Genomic DNA, 23,521 nt, shown 5'->3' on the forward strand with positions numbered 1-23,521 from the left:
TAAATCAACTTTGTATCAACATAAAATGTACATGCAGAAATATTTTTAACGTTTTCATTTTATATGAAGACCATATATGAGGAAAGCACAAAAAGGTCATTCTATTGCTAGTGATTATGAATGTGCAGAATACTAGACCCCACGTGAAAGAGATATATTAGTTTTCTTGCCACTTAAAGGGGAACTCCGGTGGAAACAAGTAGAAAACAAATGTTTTCAAATCAACTGGTGCCAGAAAATTAAACAGATTTGTAAATCACTTCTATAAAAAATGTTTTAATCCTTCCAGTACTTATCAGCTGCTGTATAAAACAGAGAAATTTGTGAATTTCTTTTCTTACAACAGTGATCTCTGCTGACACCTCTGTCCGTGTCAGGAACTGTCCAGATTAGAAGCATATCCCCATAGAAAACCCTCTCCTGCTCTGGACAGTTCCTGACATGGACAGTGGTGTCAGCAGAGAGCACTGTGGTGGGGCTGGAAAGAACTTCACAAACTTCTCGGTAGTATACAGCAGCTGATAAGTAGTGGAAGGGTTAAGATTTTTAAATAGAAGTGATCTACAAGTCTATATCCAATAAAGACCTAAGAAAGAAGGAGCGGTTCACTCACCAATCCGTTGCTTGTGCTCTTTATTAAGTGGAGTAGTCACATAGGCAGTATACAGTCAGATGGAAACAGCTGGGCAAGAGGAGTTACGGAGCCCCGTACGGGGCTCCGTAACTCCTCTTGCCCTGCCGTTTCCATCTGACTGTATACTGCCTGTGTAACTACTCCACCTAATAAAGAGCACAAGCAACGGATTGGTGAGTGAACCGCTCCTTTTTTCTTCGGTCTTTATTGGATATATGTTATATGGAGCTTTCCTAGCGTGTGCACCACCGTAAGTCTGCATTAAGTGTTAACATTAGAGATGTAGCGAACTTACAGTAAATTCGATTCGTCACGAACTTCTCGGCTCGGCAGTTGATGACTTATCCTGCGTAAATTAGTTCAGCTTTCAGGTGCTCCGGTGGGCTGGAAAAGGTGGATACAGTCCTAGGAAAGAGTCTCCTAGGACTGTATCCACCTTTTCCAGCTCACCGGAGCACCGGAAAGCTGAACTAATTTACGCAGGATAAAGTCATCAACTGCCGAGCCGAGAAGTTCGTGACGAATCGAATTTACTGTAAGTTCGCTCATCTCTAGTTAACATACTACCTAGAGGCCGCAGCCCCCACATTGTATACAGATCCCAGGAGCAGAGCCAGGTGCTCTGTTAATAGGGGATCTACAAATCGGTTTAGCTTTCTTGTACCAGTTGTTTTAAAAACTTTTTTTTTTTTTTTCCACCAGAGTTCCCCTTTAAGGTTTTGTAAGCTGTAAACAGATACTATTTATGGATCACCCCCTCATGTGTACCGAGTTAAATCAGCATCTTCCTTTGTACAAAGATGAGTCAGGTGTTCCACAGAATGCCAGACCAGAAATGTGCAGGGTCCTTTTACAGTAAAACCCTACTAGAGCCTACATACGGAATGAAAATGTGGGGGCTGCATTCATTAATGTTCAGTGATCCAGCATCGTTTCACTTCTGTTTGGCTTCAATTGTTACATGCAATGTTTATTAATCTGCCTGTAGGACATCGGATGGGATGTAAAGTGCAGTGGATCTAGTTTAAATCTGGTGTTTTAAAGGGGTACTCCGGTGAAAACCTTTTTTCTTTTAAATCGACTGGTGGCAGAAAGTTAAACATATTTGTAAATTACTTCTATTAAAAAAATCTTAATCCTTCCTGTACTTATTAGCTGCTGAATACTACAGAGGAAATTCTTTTCTTTTTGGAATGCTCTCTGATGACATCACGAGCACAGTTCACTCTGCTGACGTTATTATTATAATAATAATAGCACTTTGTTTATTGTTGTCCTTAGTGGGATTTGAACCCAAGTCCCCTGTACTGCAAGGCAGCAGTGCTAACCACTGAGCCACCATGCTGCCCTTAGCATACATCTGCTATGCAAGGTTGCTAAAATGGACAGAGATGTCAGCAGAGAGCACTGTGCTCATGATGTCATCAGTGTTCCAAAAAGAAAGGAATTTCCTCTGTAGCATTCAGCAGCTAATAAGTACTGGAAGGATTAAGATTTTTTAATAGAAGTAATTTACAAATATTTTTAACTTTCCGCCGCCACTTGATTTAAAAGAAAAAAAGGTTTTCACCAGAGTACCCCTTTAATCTGCGGTAGGTCCGGATCACCGTACATGTAGGACTCTGCCCTATTCACTACTGACCTAAAGTGGCCACTTTCAGTACCAGTTGGACAAATTTTTTTGTGTGACATTTATCTCTCCTGACCTCCCCATACACATGAACGCATTACACAACCAAATGTTCATGTTTTTTTTCTATGGGGAAGGGTAAGATGCAGCCAGACAGCTCTGGCACCAGCCGATCTCTCCCTGAACCGTAGGGTTGGGTGGTAAAATCCAGCATGCTCGAGCCCAAACAATGGCTGTTTTTATTTGGACTTTTTTTTTTTTTTTTTAGATTCAGAATTATTCCATATTTTGGCATATAAAACACCCCTCCCCCAAAAAAGTTTGACACTTAATTTTAGAAAGAACAAAGTCCTCCAGCTCACCACCTCGTAACAGTGCTCGGATCTGTGCCTGGCAGGACACTCCACTGAAGAACAAACGAACGATGATCCAGCACTTGCAAAAACGAACAGCTTTATTGGAGATCACAGGATACAGATAAGACCAACCATATCATCAGACACGTTTCGAGCGCATGCACTCTTCTTCGGTGAGATTCGTTTTTGCAAGTGCTGGATCATCGTTCGTTTGTACTTAATTTTACAGTCTCAACAATTGTAGCTATAAAATTAAAGTGTGTGGGGGGCATTTTCCTATGAATTTCAAAAAAATCCAACTGGGAAAACCCATTTTTTTAGGCTTATTTTAGCCCAAAAAAGCCCAAGAACCTGTGAGAACTTAGCTTTCCTCTCCCACTACAAAACCTCAGCTAAACAGTTAGTCTTGTGTTTCCAAAAATAACCAGCAGAGCTGCCAGAAAGTGAAACAGATTTGTAAATTACTTCTGTTAAAAAAATCGTAATCCTTCCAGTACTTATTAGCAGCTGTATACTACAGAGGAAATTATTTTCTTTTGGGATTTCTTTTCTCTCACAACCACAGTGCTCTTTGCTGATACCTGTGTTCATTTTAGGAACTGTCCAGAGCAGTATACATTTGCTATGGGGATTTTCTCCTGCTCTGGACAGTTCCTGACATTGACAGAGCACTATGGTTGTGACAGAAAAGAAATCCCAAAAGAAAACAACTTCCTCTGTATCATACAGCAGCTGATAAGTATTGGAAGGATTAAGATTTTTTAATAGAAGTAATTTACAAATCTGTTTAACTTTCTGGCACCAGTTGATTTATATATATACTGTGTGAGATATATATATATATATATATATATATATATATATATATATATATATTTATATATATATATATATTTATATATATATATATATATATATATATATATATATATATATATATAAAGTTTTCCACCGAAGTACCCCTTTAAATGTCTCAAACAGCTTTTTTAAAAGGGTACGCTGGTGCTCCAGTGTTCTGAACATTTTGTTCAGAACACTTGGAGCTGGAGGCCGTGATGGTGACATCACGACCACGCCCCCTTGTGTCGTCCTGCCACACCCTCTCCATTCAGGTCTTTTGGAGGAGGCGTGTTCGTGACGTCACGACCACTGCAGCAGGAACCACTGCTGCATGAGATCACAGGGGGGGGGGGGGGGGGGGATGCCAGTAGTGGGACCCCCACAATCAGACATCTTATCCCCTATCCAGAAGTCTAGCAGCGGAGTACCCCTTTAACATGTTTGTCACTTTTCAGCATACCTGCGCTGTACAGTTTGGAATGCTTTAAGTGTTAATTGTAGAGGAGACAGCACAATAGCACAGAACATCTAGTCTGCTATGGACATCACTCTGTAGCCTCATGTATAGACATTATAGGAAGTCACACATTTAAGCAGAAGGCTCCATGTACTGAATAATATAGATCTGACTTCACAGTCGAAATATGAACTGTGGAAAAAACCAAGTAAAGTGTCTGGTAGTGTGTGCGAGTATATAGGTAAGTTTACGTGTGATATTACTTGTCGGGATGTTAGGCTAAGTTATTCATGTGCATCACAGAGGACGCAATAGTTTTTTAGCAGCCTCCTTTTCCTGTTGTCATTAACAATTTCATCATGTAGAAGTCGAGAGTTATTCTTCTAACAAGGGTTCATTGTTACATTTGTCAGGCAGGGCTATTGATCTTGGTGTCAATGATTCTTGCACACAGTGTGGGTTCTTCCGAGAAGAATACTCCAGGCGATCTATAAGAAGAGCCATGTGGGACCCAGCGTAACTGTTGGAATTGCATAGTTCAATAAAGGTTTCCTTCAGCAGTGCCTCATAAATGTGTACGTCTAGTTACTGGCTACTCAAACATTTGGTATTGCAGGAACCTTGTGGTGTCCTATAGGATGTGAACTATTGGTTAAAAATGGAGACGGATACCGGTTAAAGGGGTACTCCGGTGAAAAACTTTTTTATTTAAATCAACTGGTGCCAGAAAGTTAAACAGATTTGTAAATTACTTCTATTAACAAATCTTAATCCTTCCTGTACTTATTAGCTGCTGAATACTACAGCGGAAATTCTTTTCTTTTTGAAACACAGAGCTCTCTGCTGACATCTCTGTCCGTTTTAGGAACTGTCCAGAACAGCATATGTTTCCTATGGGGATTTCCTTTTACTCAGGACAGTTCCTAAAATGGACAGAGATGTCAGCAGAGAGCACTGTGCTAGTGATGTTAGCAGACAGCTCTGTGTTTCAAAAAGAAAAGAATTTCCGCTGTAGTATTCAGCAGCTGATAAGTACAGGAAGGATTAAGATTTTTTTTAATAGAAGTAATATACAAATCTGTTTAACTTTCTGGCACCAGTTGATAATAAAAAAAAAAAAAATTTCACCGGAGTACCCCTTTAAGTAAGAAAAAAAAAATTGACAATAGGTGTGTCCTATAAAACCCCATTGATTAGCTGTAATAACGTGGGGAAAGGTTTGACCAGCCATATGGCTGTAATATGACCTGCATTTCGAGACGAAAAGTGCCCAAATTGTTTCCGAATCGCGAACAGGCATTTTAAGGCTATAGCTTTTGCTACAGCCCCGAAATGAGGATTGGAAATACGGCACAAGAAAAAAACGAAAAAGCCCTAAATACTAAATAAAGGCAGAAAATCTATCTGCAGTTTCAAACATTTTTTGTTAAATAATATGGCGTAAAAACCAATGTGTGACTGTCGCCTTTTGTCTTCATGACAAGAACTTACATCTCCTCTCAATAAACAAGTTCAGCTCTTTTTACATCTTTTATGTTTCGATGTGTTTTGTTATAACTGATACTGTTAAAAAAGTTTGAGACAGTGGTAGAATGTTGGTTGGTAATCGCTAGATTTCCCAAAGTACCTGTTATATGTAACAACCACGTTTTAGGTGGCGCATATCTCATTCATGGAAAGCTGTGTGAGATATAAGGAATCCAGGAATAGTTGAATCCCTAGCAGACCATAGCTGCTAAGGACTAAGGCTGGGTTCACATCACGTTTTTGCCATACTGTTTTCAATCCGTTTTTCTAAAGAAAACCGTATGGCAAAAAAACGGATGGAACAGTATGGGAAAAAGTAAACCGTATGCGTTTTTAAACAGTATACTGTTTTTAAAAGTGCATACAGTTCCGTCCGTTTTTCTAAAAAAAAAAAACCCATACGTTTTTGAAAATTTTGTCCATTTTTAATGGGAGGGGTCTTGGGTGGGGACTTTAGGATTCAAATGCGCATGTGCAAAGTAAAAACGTATACGGTTTTCCCGTATGGAACCGTATACATGTGCGTTTCCCCTTGACGTCCATGTTAAAAAAAAAAAAACGTATGCGGTCGCAGTACGGTTTTTAAACCGGAGACAAAATCGTGGTCAACAACGGTTTTTACTCCGGTTTAAAAGCCATACTGCAACCGCTTACGTTTTTTTTTTTAACATGGACGTCAATGGGAAACATGTATACAGTTCCATACGGGAAAAACGTATACGGTTTTACTTTGCACATGCGCATTTGAATCCTAATGTCCCCACCCAAGACTCCTCCCATTAAAAATGGACAAAATTTTCTAAAACGTATGTTTTTTTTTTTTTTTATAAAAAACTGACGGAACTGTATGCACTTTTAAAAACAGTATACTGTTTAAAAACGCATACGGCTTACTTTTTCCCATACTGTTCCATCTGTTTTTTTGCCATACGGTTTTCTTTAGAAAAACGGATTGAAAACAGTATGGCAAAAACGTGATGTGAACCCAGCCTTAGTCTGTTTTGGGCTTGAATTTTTGTGAAATAAAAGTTGGTAGTGGGGTCGTTACCTTCTTAGCCAGTCCAGGTTTTCAGTGTGGCCCAAGCACTGATGCTGAAGACAGTTGGTTTCTGGGCTTCAAAACAAGGTGTGACCAGGCCGAGGCTATGAGGAACCTGAAATTTTGATGGGAATTGGAGTCCTGAGATTTTGCAGCCTCAAAGTGGACATTGGGGGGTATTTATCAAAGGATTTATGTGGTTTTTTTTTTCACATAACTTTGGCGCAATACTTTGGCGCTGTGTCTTTTTGCGCTAAAGTTTGGCGCATTTTCTCCACTGTCATTTTTACAACTTTATCAAAATCACACGGTCATGTGTGTGATTTTAACTTTTGTCAGTAATTCATCATTTGCGCCAATCGATCTTTGGCGCAATTTTGCGCCTTTAGGTTTTGTTTTTTTTGGCGCAAATCACCGCCAAGAAATTTTGCACATGGAAAACACACTTAGCAATGTCAGAAAATGTAAAGGCGTCAAAATATATTAAACATTTTTTTTTGTGAAAGCAGTGACGCCTCCAGGGCTGCTCAATACTATCCTGCGACATTGTTGTCTCTGAGGAACCTTCCCCCTCCGTTGAGCCAGCATTGGACATAGCCACACAGGTTCAGGAAAGGTAAGCACTAAAGCAGTGGTCTCCAACCTGCGGACCTCCAGATGTTGCAAAACTACAACTCCCAGCATGCCCGGACAGCCAACGGCTGTCCGGGCATGCTGGGAATTGTAGTTTTGCAACTTCTGGAGGTCCGCAGGTTGAAGACCACTGCACTAAAGCAACCAAAAAAATAAACACTCAAGTTGAAAAAAAAATCCATGTCACATGGTGGCTATTAACCCCACAAAAGAAAATAACTAATGTCGCTTGCTGATATACTGCAGGAAGGGACTCCGAAATGGCTGCTCTACAGGGTAAAATACGCGTCCTCTGTGGTGGTAAGTTCTGTGTAAAAGGCGCTGTGAACAGCTGATTTCAACATTTGAGCCAAAATTGCACCAAATGATAAATTTGGTGCATGTCCACGAAAACCAAAGTGAAAAAAAAGGGTAAAAAGAAACTGTCAACAGGCAAAATTGATAAATACCCCCCATTATGCCTTGTGTGAGTAGCACATTTTGATGACTGTTTTGTTGGGTGGCTGGTAGTAAGCCACCTGTATAGATAGGAAAGTTTAATGTACAGGTATAAATTGACAGTGCTGGCACCTTTTAAAGGAAAACTGTCACATATATTCTCCCGCACTATCCACAGGTATTGGTGGATAGTGCGGGAGACGCTGATTAAAACGAGCTCTACCTCTTGGTCTGATCCGCGCCGCCGTTCGCCCGCAATTGTAGTTTTAATCTCTGTATATATCCTGCTGTAACTGGCAAAGGCGGGGCTTCTGCGGGCTAACGGACACTGACGTCAGCGCCGCTCGCGCCACTCATGAATATTCATCCCTCCCTCTGGTTAGGAGCGGCGAAGAGAGGGAGAACAGGAGGGATGAATATTCATGAGCGGCGCTGACCTCAGTGTCCGTTAGCTCGCAGAAGCCCCGCCTTTGCCAGTTACAGCCGGATATACACAGAGATTAAAACTACAGTTGCGGGCAAATGGCGGCACGGATCAGACCAAGGTAGGGCTCGTTTTAATCAGCGTCTCCCGCACTATCCACCAATACCTGTGGATAGTGCGGGAGAAAATATGTGACAGTTTTCCTTTAACGTCGCCGTTCTGCACATTGAAGTCTTGCAAGCCCAGAAGCAGCTTTATTTACAGGGATAGCACTGCTTGTGGGCCTGTGCCAGATTTCAGAGCAGAGCAATGATGTCGGAGGTGTACAGGCTGTCAATCCTACCAGAGAAGGCATGAATACAGCCCAAAGCACAGTGAAGCACCTGAGAAAGAACAACAGCCCATAGACTTCATAGACCAGATTTCCATATGATCTGGGACAACTTTCAAACTTGGTATATTCACTATCGCTGCCGACCCTAAAGCAAGCTGATATTACACAATATTAATACGGTAATACAGGAATAGCGTTCGGCACAGCACTGCATAAATGTGGCTTTATGGCAAGTTCATATACACCTGTGTTGGGGATGGCAACTGCAGTGAATCCGGACTGGGGTGCTCAATTCTTGGAAAACAGTCTATATGAATGCAGCAATGAAGAAGGTAAATGGCACTCACCAGTATCGTGGTATAACAAACGTGTTTATTCCATAAAGTGCAGCATAGTTACAGGCAAGGCAAAGGAGGACTCGGACGCCGTCTACGTAGCGGTGATAGCTATTTCGTGCGCAAAGCGCACTTCCTCAGACCACTCTGTGGTCTGAGGAAGTGCGCTTTGCGCACAAAATAGCTATCACCGCTACGTGGACGGCGTCCGAGTCCTCCATTGCCTTGCCTGTAACTATGCAGCACTTTATGGAATAAACACGTTTGTTATACCACGATACTGGTGAGTGCCATTTACCTTCTTCATTGCTGCATTACACAATATTGCCTTTTACCAATGGATATATATATATATATATATGTATGTAATATCTGATGACAGGTTCCTTTTAAGCAATTCCACTTGGCAGAGATATCTAATTTGTTAGGTGTTCTCCAGAAGCATCGCACACAGCTAAGCCATTGTCTGGCTGGAGGTTTGCTGCCTCGGGCGACATGTATTCTTTTTCTTTCTGTAACAAACACACAGTTCTTTGGAATAGAAGGAAACCTGTGATTTCTTCAGAGCTTTTTAATACCGTCCTGTAGTTCCCTGACATGATGCATGCTTCTTTCACCTTCCCCTGCAGTCTTGTTCACTAGACGTATTTATGTGAAGTTCACAAAGCTAAACACTTTCACCGTATTTCACCTGAAATCCTTTACCCCAAGGCTCATTTCTTTTCTGCTTTTAGCAAAGGAGTTTGCGTTCAATCTAAAGGTGCGTTCACACGGCCGTCTGTCCCAGTTCCCCCCCCCCCCCCCCCCGTTTAGATTCCGTTGTTTCTGCTTGTAAACGGATTACAAACGGTTGATATCAATGGGATTTTTTTACAAACCTTTCACATCCGTTTGCACCCGCCTGCGCTCATTTCCGTTTTTTTATGGCAGAAAAGACGGTGCATGCAGTATTTTTTCTCCCGTCAAAAAATGGAAGAAAAAAACGGATACAGTAAATTTAACATTGATGTCTTTGGAAAATGGATGAACCTTTAATGGCATCCGTTTGCATCCGTTTTTTTCAATCAGTTTTTTGATCCGTTTTTACTTCTGAGCATGCTTATTAACTGAACAATAACGGATACAAACGGATAACATCCGTTTGCATCCGTTATTGTCCTTTTTTTTTTTAAAGCACGTTTTAATTTTTGACGGGAGAACTGGACGGGTCTAGACGGCCGTGTGAATGCATCCTAACTCTTCGGTTTCATTGTAAAGAGGCCATAAAGTAGATCAAGAAGAACCAACAAGTATTTTTCTTAAATGTTAATATAATACTTTGTGTTGTACTGTGGGAACTTTAAAGGGGTATTCCGCTGGAAAAAAATTTTTTAAATCAACTGGTGCCAGGAAGTTAAACAGATTTGTAAATTACTTCTATTAAAAAAATCTTAATGCTTCTAGTACTTATCAGCTGCTGTATATTCCGCAGGAAGTTTTTATTTTTGCATTTCTTTTCTGTCTGACCACAGTGCTCTCTGCTGACACCTCCGTCCATTTTAGGTCCAGAGTAGAAGTAAATCCCCATAGCAAACCTCTCCTACTCTGGACCGTTCCTGACATGCACAGAGGTGTCACCAGAGAGCACGGTGGTCAGGCAGAAGGGAAATTCCAAAATAAAAGAACTTCCTCTGTAGTATACAGCAGCTGATAAGTACTGGAAGGATTAAGATTTTTAAATCGAAGTAATTTACAAATCTGTTTAACTTTCTGGCATCAGTTGATTTAAAAATTTTTTTTTTTTTATAGTGGAGTACCCCTTTAAGGTAATCTCTCACGTTGGAGCTGCTCATGGGTTCCACGAGTTGCTGCTGTTTCAGGACCGGTTCAGGTGAAGCACATAGGATTCATGTGAGTTGCCTCTACTTTGTTTAAAAGCCCCAGCAATTTGCTGTAATGTGCATGTGACTTGCTGTATGGTTTTTGGCTGCGTGGCACACTACCACCCCATGACTGCAACGTGAACCCAGCCTAAAGGGGCTGCCTAGTATAAAAAACAATTTTCAAATCATTGTAGGTCGTTTTGGGCTAGATAGAGGCTGACCAATTATACTAGTCCATTAAGGGCAGTAGGAACATGCTGCTGTGCTGCGAAACGCGTTGCATCTTGGATAAATAAAACTTGTGTTTGCTTTTATCCCTTGTCTGGTCTGTTCAGCCCCGTGATTATCCATCTCTCATCGAAGCAAGTTCATACCATATTCTATATTTGTCGGGTGGAAGTGCTGCAGAACGACAAACATCTTTATGTGCTTTGCTATGGTTGGGTATGGGGTACAAACCCTTTTGGGGTTAGCGTATCCCTCACCTATACTACACAGATTCCTTTGTACTGACCATACTACACCATGGAGCGCTCCTCCCTTGTTTTTGTTTTTTAGATCAGCTCTTGCAATGTCCTTTTTAAGATAGATAGATTTATATATATATATATATATATATATATTGCTTGTGTGTTATGCTTTAAGCATTCTTAAGGTTTCTTCCAGAGGAAGAGAGGTTTCCGAGCACTTGGGCCGCTTCTTCTGCACAAACTGCGAGCTACAATTGGTGGTTTACACTGAAGCTTTTAATTATCATTATTGATCCCTCTAAGCCACCAAAGCAATTACAGTAAATGGGCTGTGAAGTAGACCTCCACGCTTAGGATACAGCAGGCAGCGCTCCAGCAGTATTTACAGCATACACAGGATTGCATGTTACTAATGTATTTCCTGTGCTCCGCTCTGAGGTGCTTGAAATTAACCAGGAATTCATCCAAATAATTGATAGCTGACATAGCATTAAGTTGCTAAGCAGAACTGAACACGAATATTTCCATGATAATAACTTTTAGGTTCACATGAGTTGACTGAGATGCAAATATGCTATGCAGATTTTGAGGGGGAGGATGTTCCGCCATAAGTACCAGCATAAGGCTTTAACTATTTCTAACTCCATATGGCATCCTGCAGCACATTTGCTCACATATTAATCTCACAGCTGGACCTGTAGATCTAGCACTACGTAGGGTGCCAAAGCTGATGACTAAAAGGGAATGCAGCAATTAGATTTATTTTTTTATTTTTATTTTTTTACTGAAATATTCTTTTTTTCTAATATGTTTTTATTTTCTGGTTGTTATTAAATTTTTCTTATTATGGAGTGTCTTCTTAACAGCAAGCCCTATTGTCATGGGCAACAATAGGCAGGGCCTGTCCCATTCGTATAAATGTGGAAAGAGGTCTGAGCATGCTCAGTAACGTTTGTAGAGGTCATTCAAAAAGGAGGGAGTGATGATCAGTAAGCAACATCTATTGTGTGTACCTCTGTTATCTATCTACTGGTGACTCCTTTTACTGTAGAGTGAGAAGAGCACTGATGGGAAAGTCTCAGCTTAGTTGTAGACCTAGTGACTAGAAGGGAAACTGCAGGATTTCAAATTTATTTTAAAATATACTGTAGATAGTAAACTAGAAAAAAAAATGTTGTACTGTTAAAGGAGTATTCCAGGAAAAAACTTTTTTATATTTATCAACTGGCTCCAGAAAGTTAAACAGATTTGTAAATTATTTCTATTAAAAAATCTTAATCCTTTCAGTACTTATGAGCTTCTGAAGTCAAGGTTGTTCTTTTCTGTCTAAGTGCTCTCTGATGACACATGTCTCGGGAAACTCCCAGTTTAGAAGAGGTTTGCTATGGGGATTTGCTTCTAAACTGGGCGTTTCCCGATACAGGTGTCATCAGAGAGGACTTAGACAGAAAGGAACAACCTTAACTTCAGAAGCTCATAAGTACTGAAAGGATTAAGATTTTTTAAGTAATTTACAAATCTGTTTAACTTTCTGGAGCCAGTTGATATATACAAAAAAGATTTTTCCTGGATAACCCCTTTAACATAAATACTTAATTTAAATGCTCAATTGGAGAGGAATTTGGTGGCCGAGCAAGCCAGGAAAATGTTACAGTCTAGTTTAGAATTTCCTGATAAACCCATGCTTTGTGTAATCCTGAAGCCCTGCCATGAAAGGCAACACATGTCCTGCACATATCAAGAGCTGTGTCCTTTGTATCACTAGGGGTGTGATGGCAAGACGGTGCAAGCATCATTTTTTCTCTCCGGCTCTTCTCGATCCTAAAATAACGGGCTACACGCTGTCGGAGACAGCCGGCATTTTGAACATAGCCTAAGAGGTATACTACCCAAAAGTAGCCTCTAAGACCATTTTTATTTTTATGTTATTTTTTTTTATAGGGCAGCAGCAGGGGGAACGCATGACCCAATGTCTTATTTGACCACACCTGTAATCATATACGTATCTGAGACTGCAAACCGAGTTTTGCACCAATCCAACATTTCTATCTGGGTGCATTATTTATTTATTTTTTTGGTTAATGGCTGTCATAAATTGTTTGTTAATTGTATTACCTGGCCCTTTTTATACTTTGCATTTTCATGGCTGCAAGGGCAGGAACTTTTTTAAAATTTTTTTTATTATTACATAGGTGAGTAAGCTGCTATCTGTAGTCTATTCTTTCTTATGTTTAAACTGTATAGCAAGACGGAAATAAGTCGCACTCACCCGGACTTCAGCTTCACCATTAGGAGTTTATTTCCAAAAATATGGCTGCAAGCATGTGAAAGCATACAATTCCATGGCGGGGAGCGAGAGCCGGCAAGGCACTCAGACGCGGGGCACACCACTGATAAGCTACTAGTTTCTCATCACTGCAGACGCTTCTTCCGGCCCAGGGCCGGAAGAAGCGTCCGCAGTGATGAGAAACTAGTAGCCCATCAGTGGTGTGCCCCGCGTCTGAGTGCCTTGCCGAGGGCCGGAAGAAGCGTCCGCAGTGATGAGAAACTAGTAGCCTATCAGTGGTGTGCCCCGCGTCTGAGTGCCTTGCCCAGGGCCGGAAGAAGCGTCCGCAGTGATGAGAAACTAGTAGCCTATCAGTGGTGTGCCCCGCGTCTGAGTGCCTTGCCCAGGGCCGGAAGAAGCGTCCGCAGTGATGAGAAACTAGTAGCCTATCAGTGGTGTGCCCCGCGTCTGAGTGCCTTGCCCAGGGCCGGAAGAAGCGTCCGCAGTGATGAGAAACTAGTAGCCTATCAGTGGTGTGCCCCGCGTCTGAGTGCCTTGCCCAGGGCCGGAAGAAGCGTCCGCAGTGATGAGAAACTAGTAGCCCATCAGTGGTGTGCCCCGCGTCTGAGTGCCTTGCCCAGGGCCGGAAGAAGCGTCCGCAGTGATGAGAAACTAGTAGCCCATCAGTGGTGTGCCCCGCGTCTGAGTGCCTTGCCCAGGGCCGGAAGAAGCGTCCGCAGTGATGAGAAACTAGTAGCCTATCAGTGGTGTGCCCCGCGTCTGAGTGCCTTGCCCAGGGCCGGAAGAAGCGTCCGCAGTGATGAGAAGCTAGTAGCCCATCAGTGGTGTGCCCCGCGTCTGAGTGCCTTGCCCAGGGCCGGAAGAAGCGTCCGCAGTGATGAGAAACTAGTAGCTTATCAGTGGTGTGCCCCGCGTCTGAGTGCCTTGCCCAGGGCCGGAAGAAGCGTCCGCAGTGATGAGAAACTGGTAGCCTATCAGTGGTGTGCCCCGCGTCTGAGTGCCTTGCCGGCTCTCGCTCCCCGCCATGGAATTGTATGCTTTCACATGCTTGCAGCCATATTTTTGGAAATAAACTCCTAATGGTGAAGCTGAAGTCCGGGTGAGTGCGACTTATTTCCGTCTTGCTATACAGTATTATCTGAAATTGTGCTTTACATGTCAGCACCCGAGGACACAGCAAGCTGCTACCTGCACCTACAGCCACATAGAGCTACCTTACGGGACTATAGTATTATATAGAGCAGTGCCTGGTACACCTTGTTGTTAAGTGTCTTTCTTATGTTTATCTGTACTTTATTATGCCACGTGTCTGATCAGAGGCTTAGTGTATCTTTGTGTATCTGGTCTGGTGGGGTCTCAGATACCCCCGACTCATTCCTTGTTATTCCAGATTCTCCTGTTACTCTCCGACTTCTGTGGAAAAATGGCTAAAACTATCATAAACTGCAATCCAATAAACAACCATGGCTCTTTATCATTGAATAACCGATGCTCTCTTTTTTTCTTTAGATAACAGTGATTTAATAGCGTGTACGGTAATAACAAAGGATGGAGACCAAGTTCAGAGATTCCTGGCTGTGGACATCTATCAGATGAGCCTGGTGGAACCAGACAGTAAAAGACTTGGTTGGGGAGTTGTGAAGTTTGCTGGTTTATTACAGGTCAGCAATACGATTGTAACATTGCATCTTTAGAGCTTTTCCATACACATTGCAGTATTTTGTAACCTGATATAACCACTGTATTGGAAAACTGGACCGCGTTGGTCTGATGTCTAGATGTACTGAACATGATTGTCCATTTTGGTTAAGTTCTTTTCTTTAGTTTTAAAGGTTTTTTAATAAATTTAACACAAGAAAACATACACAATGCCAGCCGCATCAGGATCAACCCTTTTGGGGGGGGAGGGTTAGGAGTCCCGTACTACTAGTTAAAGAAACCCACAGTACAGTCAATAACAAAATAATAATGAACAAACAGGAACAAGGACCTATAAAAAAAAAAAAAAGAACTATGCTTTTTTAATTAAATACAAAACCAAATACACATGAGGATAGGAAGTAACTGGACAACTATTTCCCAAGGGGTGTCATTCGGATGATGAGTGAAAGACCAAAAATCTGGTGGAACACAGAAGCCACAAAGCCTTAAAGCGCTCCCTTGTGTCTAAGAGGGGGACATTTATCTTTTCTTACAGCATTATAAGAGAGACTATTCGACCACCTCGACTGAGTAAGGAGGTCTTGTCTTCCACCGTATAGCAATATGGGTTTTAGCTGCTAGGACAATAAATTGAATCAAGTTTTGGGTTTTATATCTTGTGCCTGGGAACCTATTGCCAGCAGAAAGACAGAAGGTTTCAATGGGAAATCTGTCCCCAACACATCATTGATCATCCCAGGGACCAGTGTCCTTTAAATAGGGGATCTGGATAACTTCACCTAGGCAGAGTGCTGGTTATATAGAAGTTTAAAGGGGTACTTCACTGCCTCAGCGTTCTGAACATTTTGTTCTGAACACTGGGTGCGGGCGTCATGATGTCACGGCCACGCCCCCTCAATGCAAGTCTATCGGAAGGGGCATGGCGGCTGCCTCCCTCCTCCCATAGACTTGCATTGAGGGGGTGTGGCGTGTCATCATGAGGGGCGTGGCCGTGACTTAATGACCCCCTCAGCCCGCACCCAGCGTTTGGAACAAAATGTTCCGAATGCTGGGGCAGTGGAGTATCCCTTTAAGGGCATCTAATGTAAGGCCATTGAAACCTATACTTGTCAGGGGTTCCTATCAGGTTTGAAGAGACCCTTGATCTTATTGGAATATAATTTAGCCGGCAATTTCTAGCCCTCGAAGAGGCTGTTATATAGGATTTTTAGAGGAGACAATAAAGTAGGAAGGAGTTTTTGGTAGTAAGGGGTAGAAAAAACATTCAGACCTGGTGCCCTACTGTTTTTCTTGGTTTTTACTGCCGATCATAGAAAAAGGCATAATATAGACAGAGGCATAAATCTGATCAGGTTTGTATTGCCATATCTGTTAATGCCGTATCATTTTTATTTATTTTTTCTAGGATATGCAAGTAACTGGTGTAGAGGATGACAGCAGAGCTTTGAATATAACTATCCACAAACCAGCATCAACTCCACACTCTAAACCATTTCCCATTCTTCAGGCTACGTTTATCTTCTCTGACCATATCCGTTGTATCATAGCAAAACAAAGACTTGCAAAAGGGCGTATTCAAGCTCGACGAATGAAAATGCAGAGAATCTCTGGTAGGTGCCAATACATTTACAGCAGTCACTCTTGTCACTTTTAAAGTTTTATTCCCATAAATTCATATGTTGCTTGTCGACATTTTATCACATATTCAGACTGATGAAAGTGCCATGTCCGGGTTTAGGGTTAGGAGCTGTGGCCACTATTTCTATTGGAAATCCCCTTTAAATAGCAAGATGGGTAGTGTAGCCATTGTGATGATATAATGATACTTGTCTAGCCAGTACACCATACATTTAGCCCATTGGCTATAATGTGTAAAAAAATAAATTAAATAGTTGTACCCAGACTACACTTTCAATCCTTTAAAGGGGTACTCCGGCGCTAAGACATCTTATCCCCTATCCAAAGGATAGGGGATAAGATGCCTGACCGCGAGGGTTCTGCCGCTGGGGACCCCCGTGATCACACCGCGTGCTCGCTCTAGGTCTGATTACTAGCGATCACAGGGACAGAGCATAGTGACGTCACGGCTCCACCCCTAGGCATATGGTGTGACCAAAAATCAGCAATTTTTTTTTTTTCATGTTTCAGCCATTCACCGTACGTGATCATCAACATTATATTTTAATAGTTCAGACATTTCTGCACGTGGCGATACCAAATGTTTGTTTATTTATTTAAAGGGGTTATCCAGGAAAAAACATTTTTTTATATATCAACTGGCTTCAGAAAGTAAATTACTTCTATAATTTTTTTTTAATCCTTTCAGTACTTATGAGCTTCTGAAGTTAAGGTTGTTCTTTTCTGTCTAAGTGCTCTCTGATGGCACGTGTCTCGGGAACCAGCCGAGTTTAGAAGAGGTTTTCTATGGGGATTTGCTTCTAAACTGGGCGTTTCCCGAGACACGTGTCATCAGAGAGCACTTAGACAGAAAAGAACAACCTTAACTTCAGAAGCTCAAAAGTACTGAAAAATAGAAAAAGAGTGTGATTTCATTTTTTGGCATGCATAATGCATTGGCATAGCACTGGTCAGTAATATCGGTGATTTACTTGTATAGCCTGACAGATGGCAGACCATACAAAAAGTTTCCCGTAGATCGGCATGGAGGTAGGGGAACCTCCGGCCACCATCTTCACTCATCATACCCTCTCAATCGCACTACAGGTGGAGTAAGTAGTATCCCCACTGCATTAGTTGCCATGATCAGCGTTAACCACGGCATCTAAATGGTTAATGGCACGCATCCGTGTGATCCCCATTAGTGGTGTGGACCCGCTGCTGATAAAAGCTGAGACCTGCGGAGTGATAAGTATCAGGGCACCATGACATACATTTGTTGTCAAGGGTTTCCTAGGGTTAAATAAGACTCATGTCACAGTATTTTTTGTTTTTGTTTTTTAACTGAAAATACAAATTTTTTAAATAGTCTAAGTCAATGGAAAATATATTCTAGTAGCCTGTTTTTTGTTTTTGTTTTTTGTCCTCAGGTTTTGTGTGGTATTATAACTCTGCTCCATTCACCTCAGTGAAACTGAACCGCTCACAAACTGATTACAAAGCACGTCATGTTTCTTAAAGCAGCTGTGTTATTTGTTTTGTTGTATTTTTTTGGATAACACTTTTAAAGGGGTATTCCGGCCTTATACATCTTATCCTCTATCCAAAGTATAAGAGATAAGATGTATGATCGCAGGGGTCCCGCTGCTGAGGACCCCCACGATCTTGGTGAAGCCGAAATACTCCTTTAAGGGTAAGGTCACATGCAGCATATACAATGCGTATTTGACGCTGCGTATTCCTGTACTAGCAAAGTCTATGGAAGTAATAAGAAACACTCCTATTTTTAAGATAGATTTTGTTAGCACTAGAGATGAGCGAACTTACAGTAAATTCGATTCGTCACAAACTTCTCGGCTCTGCAGTTGATGACTTATCCTGCATAAATTAGTTCAGCTTTCAGGTGCTCCCGTGGGCTGGAAAAGGTGGATACAGTCCTAGGAGACTCTTTCCTAGGACTGTATCCACCTTTTCCAGCCCACCGGAGCACCTGAAAGCTCAACTAATTTACGCAGGAAAAGACAGCAACCGCCGAGCCGAGAAGTTTGGGACGAATCGAATTTACTGTAAGTTCGCTAATCTCTAGTTAGCACTGAAATACACAGCATCAAATCCACAGCATATATGTTACATGTGACCCTACCCTAAAGGAGAAATCTCCTCTGCTTCCATCTTCTTCATGGTATGGCCGTGGTCAGTGCGTCACAAAGCATTGTCCCACCTCGGCTGGTGATAGGCCGAAAAGCAGTGTGATGCATTGCCAATGTGCCAGTGACCAATGTCTGGGCTCAATGCATTTCTTGGGCCCCCCTACCCAAACACCAGCGGCGGGCCCGGAACGGGTTGCTGCAGCATATAGCATAGTGAAGTGCCTGGTCACGATTGCGACCCTTGCAACCTCTATAGCTACGCCACCGGTCCGTTTGTTCGTACCATGATACTCTCACTCCTGATTATTAACCTGACTCTAATGTATCTGCTAATCCTTAAGGTTCACATACTACTGCCACTCACAGAAAGAAAGAAAATAGATCATTCTGAAAGGGTTCACAAACTTTTCATTACACAGGAATATTACAGCACCTCCTGAGTAGAGACTAGCGGACATTCTTTTCCATGTATTTCTGTGCTATTTGTATACTCATGACACAATTCTCTGTTTGCTCTCAGAACACAAATCTGAGCCAAAGAGGTGGCAATAGGAACAGACAGACTGGTCCAAAGTTTGTTTCCTGGTATTTAACTGGGGATTATCCTTAAAAATAGTAGATACATATAGTTTTACGTGTGTTTAGACTGCTGTGGTACACGGGTAAAAATGTACTGAATACTTTTCCATATAAACAGTCCTGTGAACACATTCCTAGAACTGTTCCTAACAAAACTGTTTTAATTGTGATTTTGCCAAAAATTGCATGTTTTTAATGTTTCTGCTATACCACTTGTGCGAACAGAAAACACAAGCACAGAGTATAGTACAGAGTATTTGTCAAACAGTCTCTATACTAAAGTAGCCTCTGTCCTCTGCACCGTACTATGATGTGTATGTGTGTATATATATATATATATATATATATATATATATAACTCAATGTGTATGTGTGTGTATGTGTGTGTATGTATGTGTGTGTGTGTGTATGTATGTATGTGTGTGTGTATGTTGCACAAAAACTTCCAAACGGCTAAAGATATTAACATGAAACTTAGCACACATGTTACTTATATGCCAACAACAAACATAGGATAGGGGATTTAACCCTTACTCACCCCCATTTGCCAGGGGCGGGGTTTTTGTTTAAAGTCCTATACAAGTCCTATACAAGTCTATGGGAAATATATGTTACTGCATAACTTCCGTATGGCTGGAGATATTTCGATAATACTTGGTCACATGTTACTTATATGTCCACTTAAAATATAGGATAGTTAATTTAACCCTTAGCTACCCCCATTTGTGAGGGTCGGGGGTTTTGTTTAACCCCTTAAGGACCAGGCCATTTTACACCCTAGGACCAGAGCGTTTTTTGCACATCTGACCACTGTCACTTTAAACATTAATAACTCTGGGATGCTTTTAGTTATCATTCTGATTCCGAGATAGTTTTTTTGTGACATATTCTACTTTAACATAGTGGTAAAAATTTATGGTAACTTGCATGCTTTCTTGGTGAACAATCCCAAAATGTCATGAAAAATTTGAAAATGTTGCATTTTTCTAACTTTGAAGCTCTCTGCTTGTAAGGAAAATGGATATTCCAAATAAAAAAAAAAATTGATTCACATATACAATATGTCTACTTTATGTTTGCATCATAAAATTGATGTGTTTTTACTTTTGGAAGACACCAGAGGGCTTCAAAGTTCAGCAGCAGTTTTCCAATTTTTCACAAAATTTTCAAACTCACTATTTTTCAGGGACCAGTTCAGGTTTGAAGTGGATTTGAAGGGTCTTCATATTAGAAATACCCCACAAATGATGCCATTATAAAAACTGCACCCCCCAAAGTATTCAAAATGACATTGTCAGCATTTTAACCCTTTAGGTGTTTCACAGGAATAGCAGCAAAGTGAAGGAGAAAATTCACAATCTTCATTTTTTACACTTGCATGTTCTTGTAGACCCAATTTTTGAATTTTTACAAGGGGTAAAAAGAGAAAATTTATACTTATATTTGTAGCCCAATTTCTCTCGAGTAAGCACATACCTCATATGTCTATGTAAATTGTTCGGCGGGCGCAGTAGAGGGCTCAGAAGCGAAGGAGCGACAAGGGGATTTTGGAGAGTACGTTTTTCTGAAATGGTTTTTGGGGGGCATGTTGCATTTAGGAAGCCCCTATGGTGCCAGAACAGCAAAAAAAAAAAACACATGCCATACCATTTTGGAAACTAGACCCCTTGAGGAACGTAACTGTCACGATTCGGCTGGCTGGAGGTGGATCCTCTGTGCCAGAGAGGGATTGGCGTGGACCGTGCTGGTGGACCGGTTCTAAGTTGCTACTGGTATTCACCAGAGCCCGCCGCAAAGCGGGATGGTCTTGCAGCGGCGGTAGCAACCAGGTCGTATAGGAATAGAAAGATCGTCCAGCTCTCCACCGCCGCCTCAGTGCACGGACTCGTGCGGACACCACGAGGACGAACAATAGAAAAGTAGAACAATGTCCAGCACAAAGCACGATGCAAGAAGAAATTTATTGTAGATACACACAGCAAACAGCAACACGGATCATGGAGTAGAGTGACGCGTCACTCTACTCCATGATCCGTGTTGCTGTTTGCTGTGTGTATCTACAATAAATTTCTTCTTGCATCGTGCTTTGTGCTGGACATTGTTCTACTTTTCTATCAACCAGGTCGTATCCACCAGCAACGGCTCAACCTCTCTGACTGCTGAAGATAGGCGCGGTACAAGGGAGTAGACAAGAGCAAGGTCGGACGTAGCAGAAGATCAGGGCAGGCAGCAAGGATCGTAGTCAGGGGCAAAGGCAGGAGGTCTGGAACACAGGCTAGGAACACACAAGGGAACGCTTTCACTGGCACAATGGCAACAAGATCCGGCGAGGGAGTGCAGGGGAAGTGAGGTATAAGTAGGGAGTGCACAGGTGAGAATACTGATTAGGCCTGCTGCGCCAATCAGTGGCGCAGCGGGCCTTTAAATGGCAGAGACCCGGCACGCGCGCGCCCTAAGGAGCGGGGCCGCGCGCGCCGGGACAACACAGACGGGGAACGGGTAAGGTACGGGAGCCGAGATGCGCATCAAAGGCGGGCGCGTCCCGCATCGCGAATCGCATCCCGGCTGGGAGTAATATCGCAGCGCACCCGGTCAGCAGGTCTGACCGGGGCGCTGCGAATGAGAGAACGCTGCGAGCGCTCCGGGGAGGAGCAGGGACCCGGAGCGCTCGGCGTAACAGTAACAAGGAATTAAGTGAGCCTTAATACCCCACAGGTGTTTCACGACTTTTGCATATGTAAAAAAAATATTTTTTTTTTTCCACTAAAATGTGTTTCCCCCCAAACTTCACATTTTTGCAAGGGTTAATAGCAGAAAAGACCCCCTAAAATTTGTAACCCCATCTCTTCTGAGTATGCAAATACCCCATGTGTGGACGTCAAGTGCACTACAATGCTCAGAAGAGAAGGAGCGCCATTGAGCTTTTGGGAAAAAAATTGTTTGGAATGGAAGTCAGGGGCCATGTGCGTTTACAAAGCCCCCCCCCCCGTGGTACCAGAACAGTGGAACCCCCCACATGTGACCCTATTTTGGAAACTACACCCCTCACAGAATTTAATAAGAGGTGCAGTGAGTATTTACACCCCACTGGCGTTTGACATATCTTTGGAACAGTGGGCTGTGCAAATGAAAAATAAAATGTTTCATTTTCACGGACCACTGTTCCAAAAATCTGTCAGACACCTGTGAGGCGTAAATGCTCACTGTACCCCTTATTACATTACGTGAGGGGTGTAGTTTCCAAAATGGGATCACATGTGGGTATTTATTTTTTTGCATTTATGTCAGAACCGCTGTAAAATCAGCCACCCCTGTGCAAATCACCAATTTAGACCTCAAATGTACATGGTGCGCTCTCACTCCTGAGCCTTGTTGTGCGCCCGCAGAGCATTTTACGACCACATCTGGGGTATTTCTGTACTCAGGAGAAATTGTGTTACAAATTTTGGGGGTCTTTTTTTCCTTTTAACGCTTGTGAAAATAAAAAGTAAAGGGCAACACCAGCATGTTAGTGTAAAATTTTTTTTTTTTTACACTAACAAGCTGGTGTAGCCCCAACTTTTCCTTTTCATAAGGGGTAAAAGGAGAAAAAGCCCCCCAAAATTTGTAGTGCAATTTCTCCCGAGTATGGAGATACCCCATATGTGGCCCTAAACTGTTTCCTTGAAATATGACAGGGCTCCAAAGTGAGAGAGCGCCATGCGCATTTGAGGACTAAATTAGGAATTCCATAGGGGTGGACATAGGGGTATTCTACGCCAGTGATTCCCAAACAGGGTGCCTCCAGCTCTTGCTAAATTCCCAGCATGCCTGGACAGTCAGTGGCTATCCGGAAATGCTGGGAGTTGTTGTTTTGCAACAGCTGGAGGCTCCGTTTTGGAAACACTGCCATACAATACGTTTTTCATTTTTATTGGGGGGGACAGTGTAAGGGGGTGTATATGTAGTGTTTTACTCTTTATTAGGTGTTAGTGTAGTGTAGTGTAGGACGAGATAGGAGGTCGGGATAGGAGGACGGGATAGGAGGACGAGATAGGAGGACGGGATAGGAGGACGGGATAGGAGGACGGGATAGGAGGACGAGATAGGAGGACGAGATAGGAGGACGGGATAGGAGGACGGGATAGGAGGACGAGATAGGAGGACGAGATAGGAGGTCGGGATAGGGGGTCGGGATAGGGGGTCGGGATAGGAGGTCGGCAGAGGAGGACAGGATAGGACGACGGCATAGGAGGACAGGATAAGAG

The 23,521-nt window shown here is 42.3% G+C and overlaps 1 protein-coding gene across 5 annotated transcripts in view; it reads left to right on the plus strand.

The window, feature by feature from the left end:
* CLEC16A (C-type lectin domain containing 16A) overlaps positions 1 to 23,521 on the plus strand; it is a 318,383-nt gene that overhangs the window by 185,843 nt on the left and 109,019 nt on the right. For all 5 annotated transcript variants that reach the window (XM_056536465.1, XM_056536467.1, XM_056536468.1 and 2 more), the window contains exons 19-20: positions 14,776 to 14,927; positions 16,334 to 16,538. In XM_056536465.1, the coding sequence (XP_056392440.1) occupies positions 14,776 to 14,927; positions 16,334 to 16,538 (357 nt within the window). The remainder of the gene's footprint in view (positions 1 to 14,775; positions 14,928 to 16,333; positions 16,539 to 23,521) is intronic.

Source organism: Hyla sarda, chromosome 8 (genome assembly GCF_029499605.1).
Source record: "Hyla sarda isolate aHylSar1 chromosome 8, aHylSar1.hap1, whole genome shotgun sequence".
NCBI lineage: Eukaryota > Metazoa > Chordata > Amphibia > Anura > Hylidae > Hyla > Hyla sarda.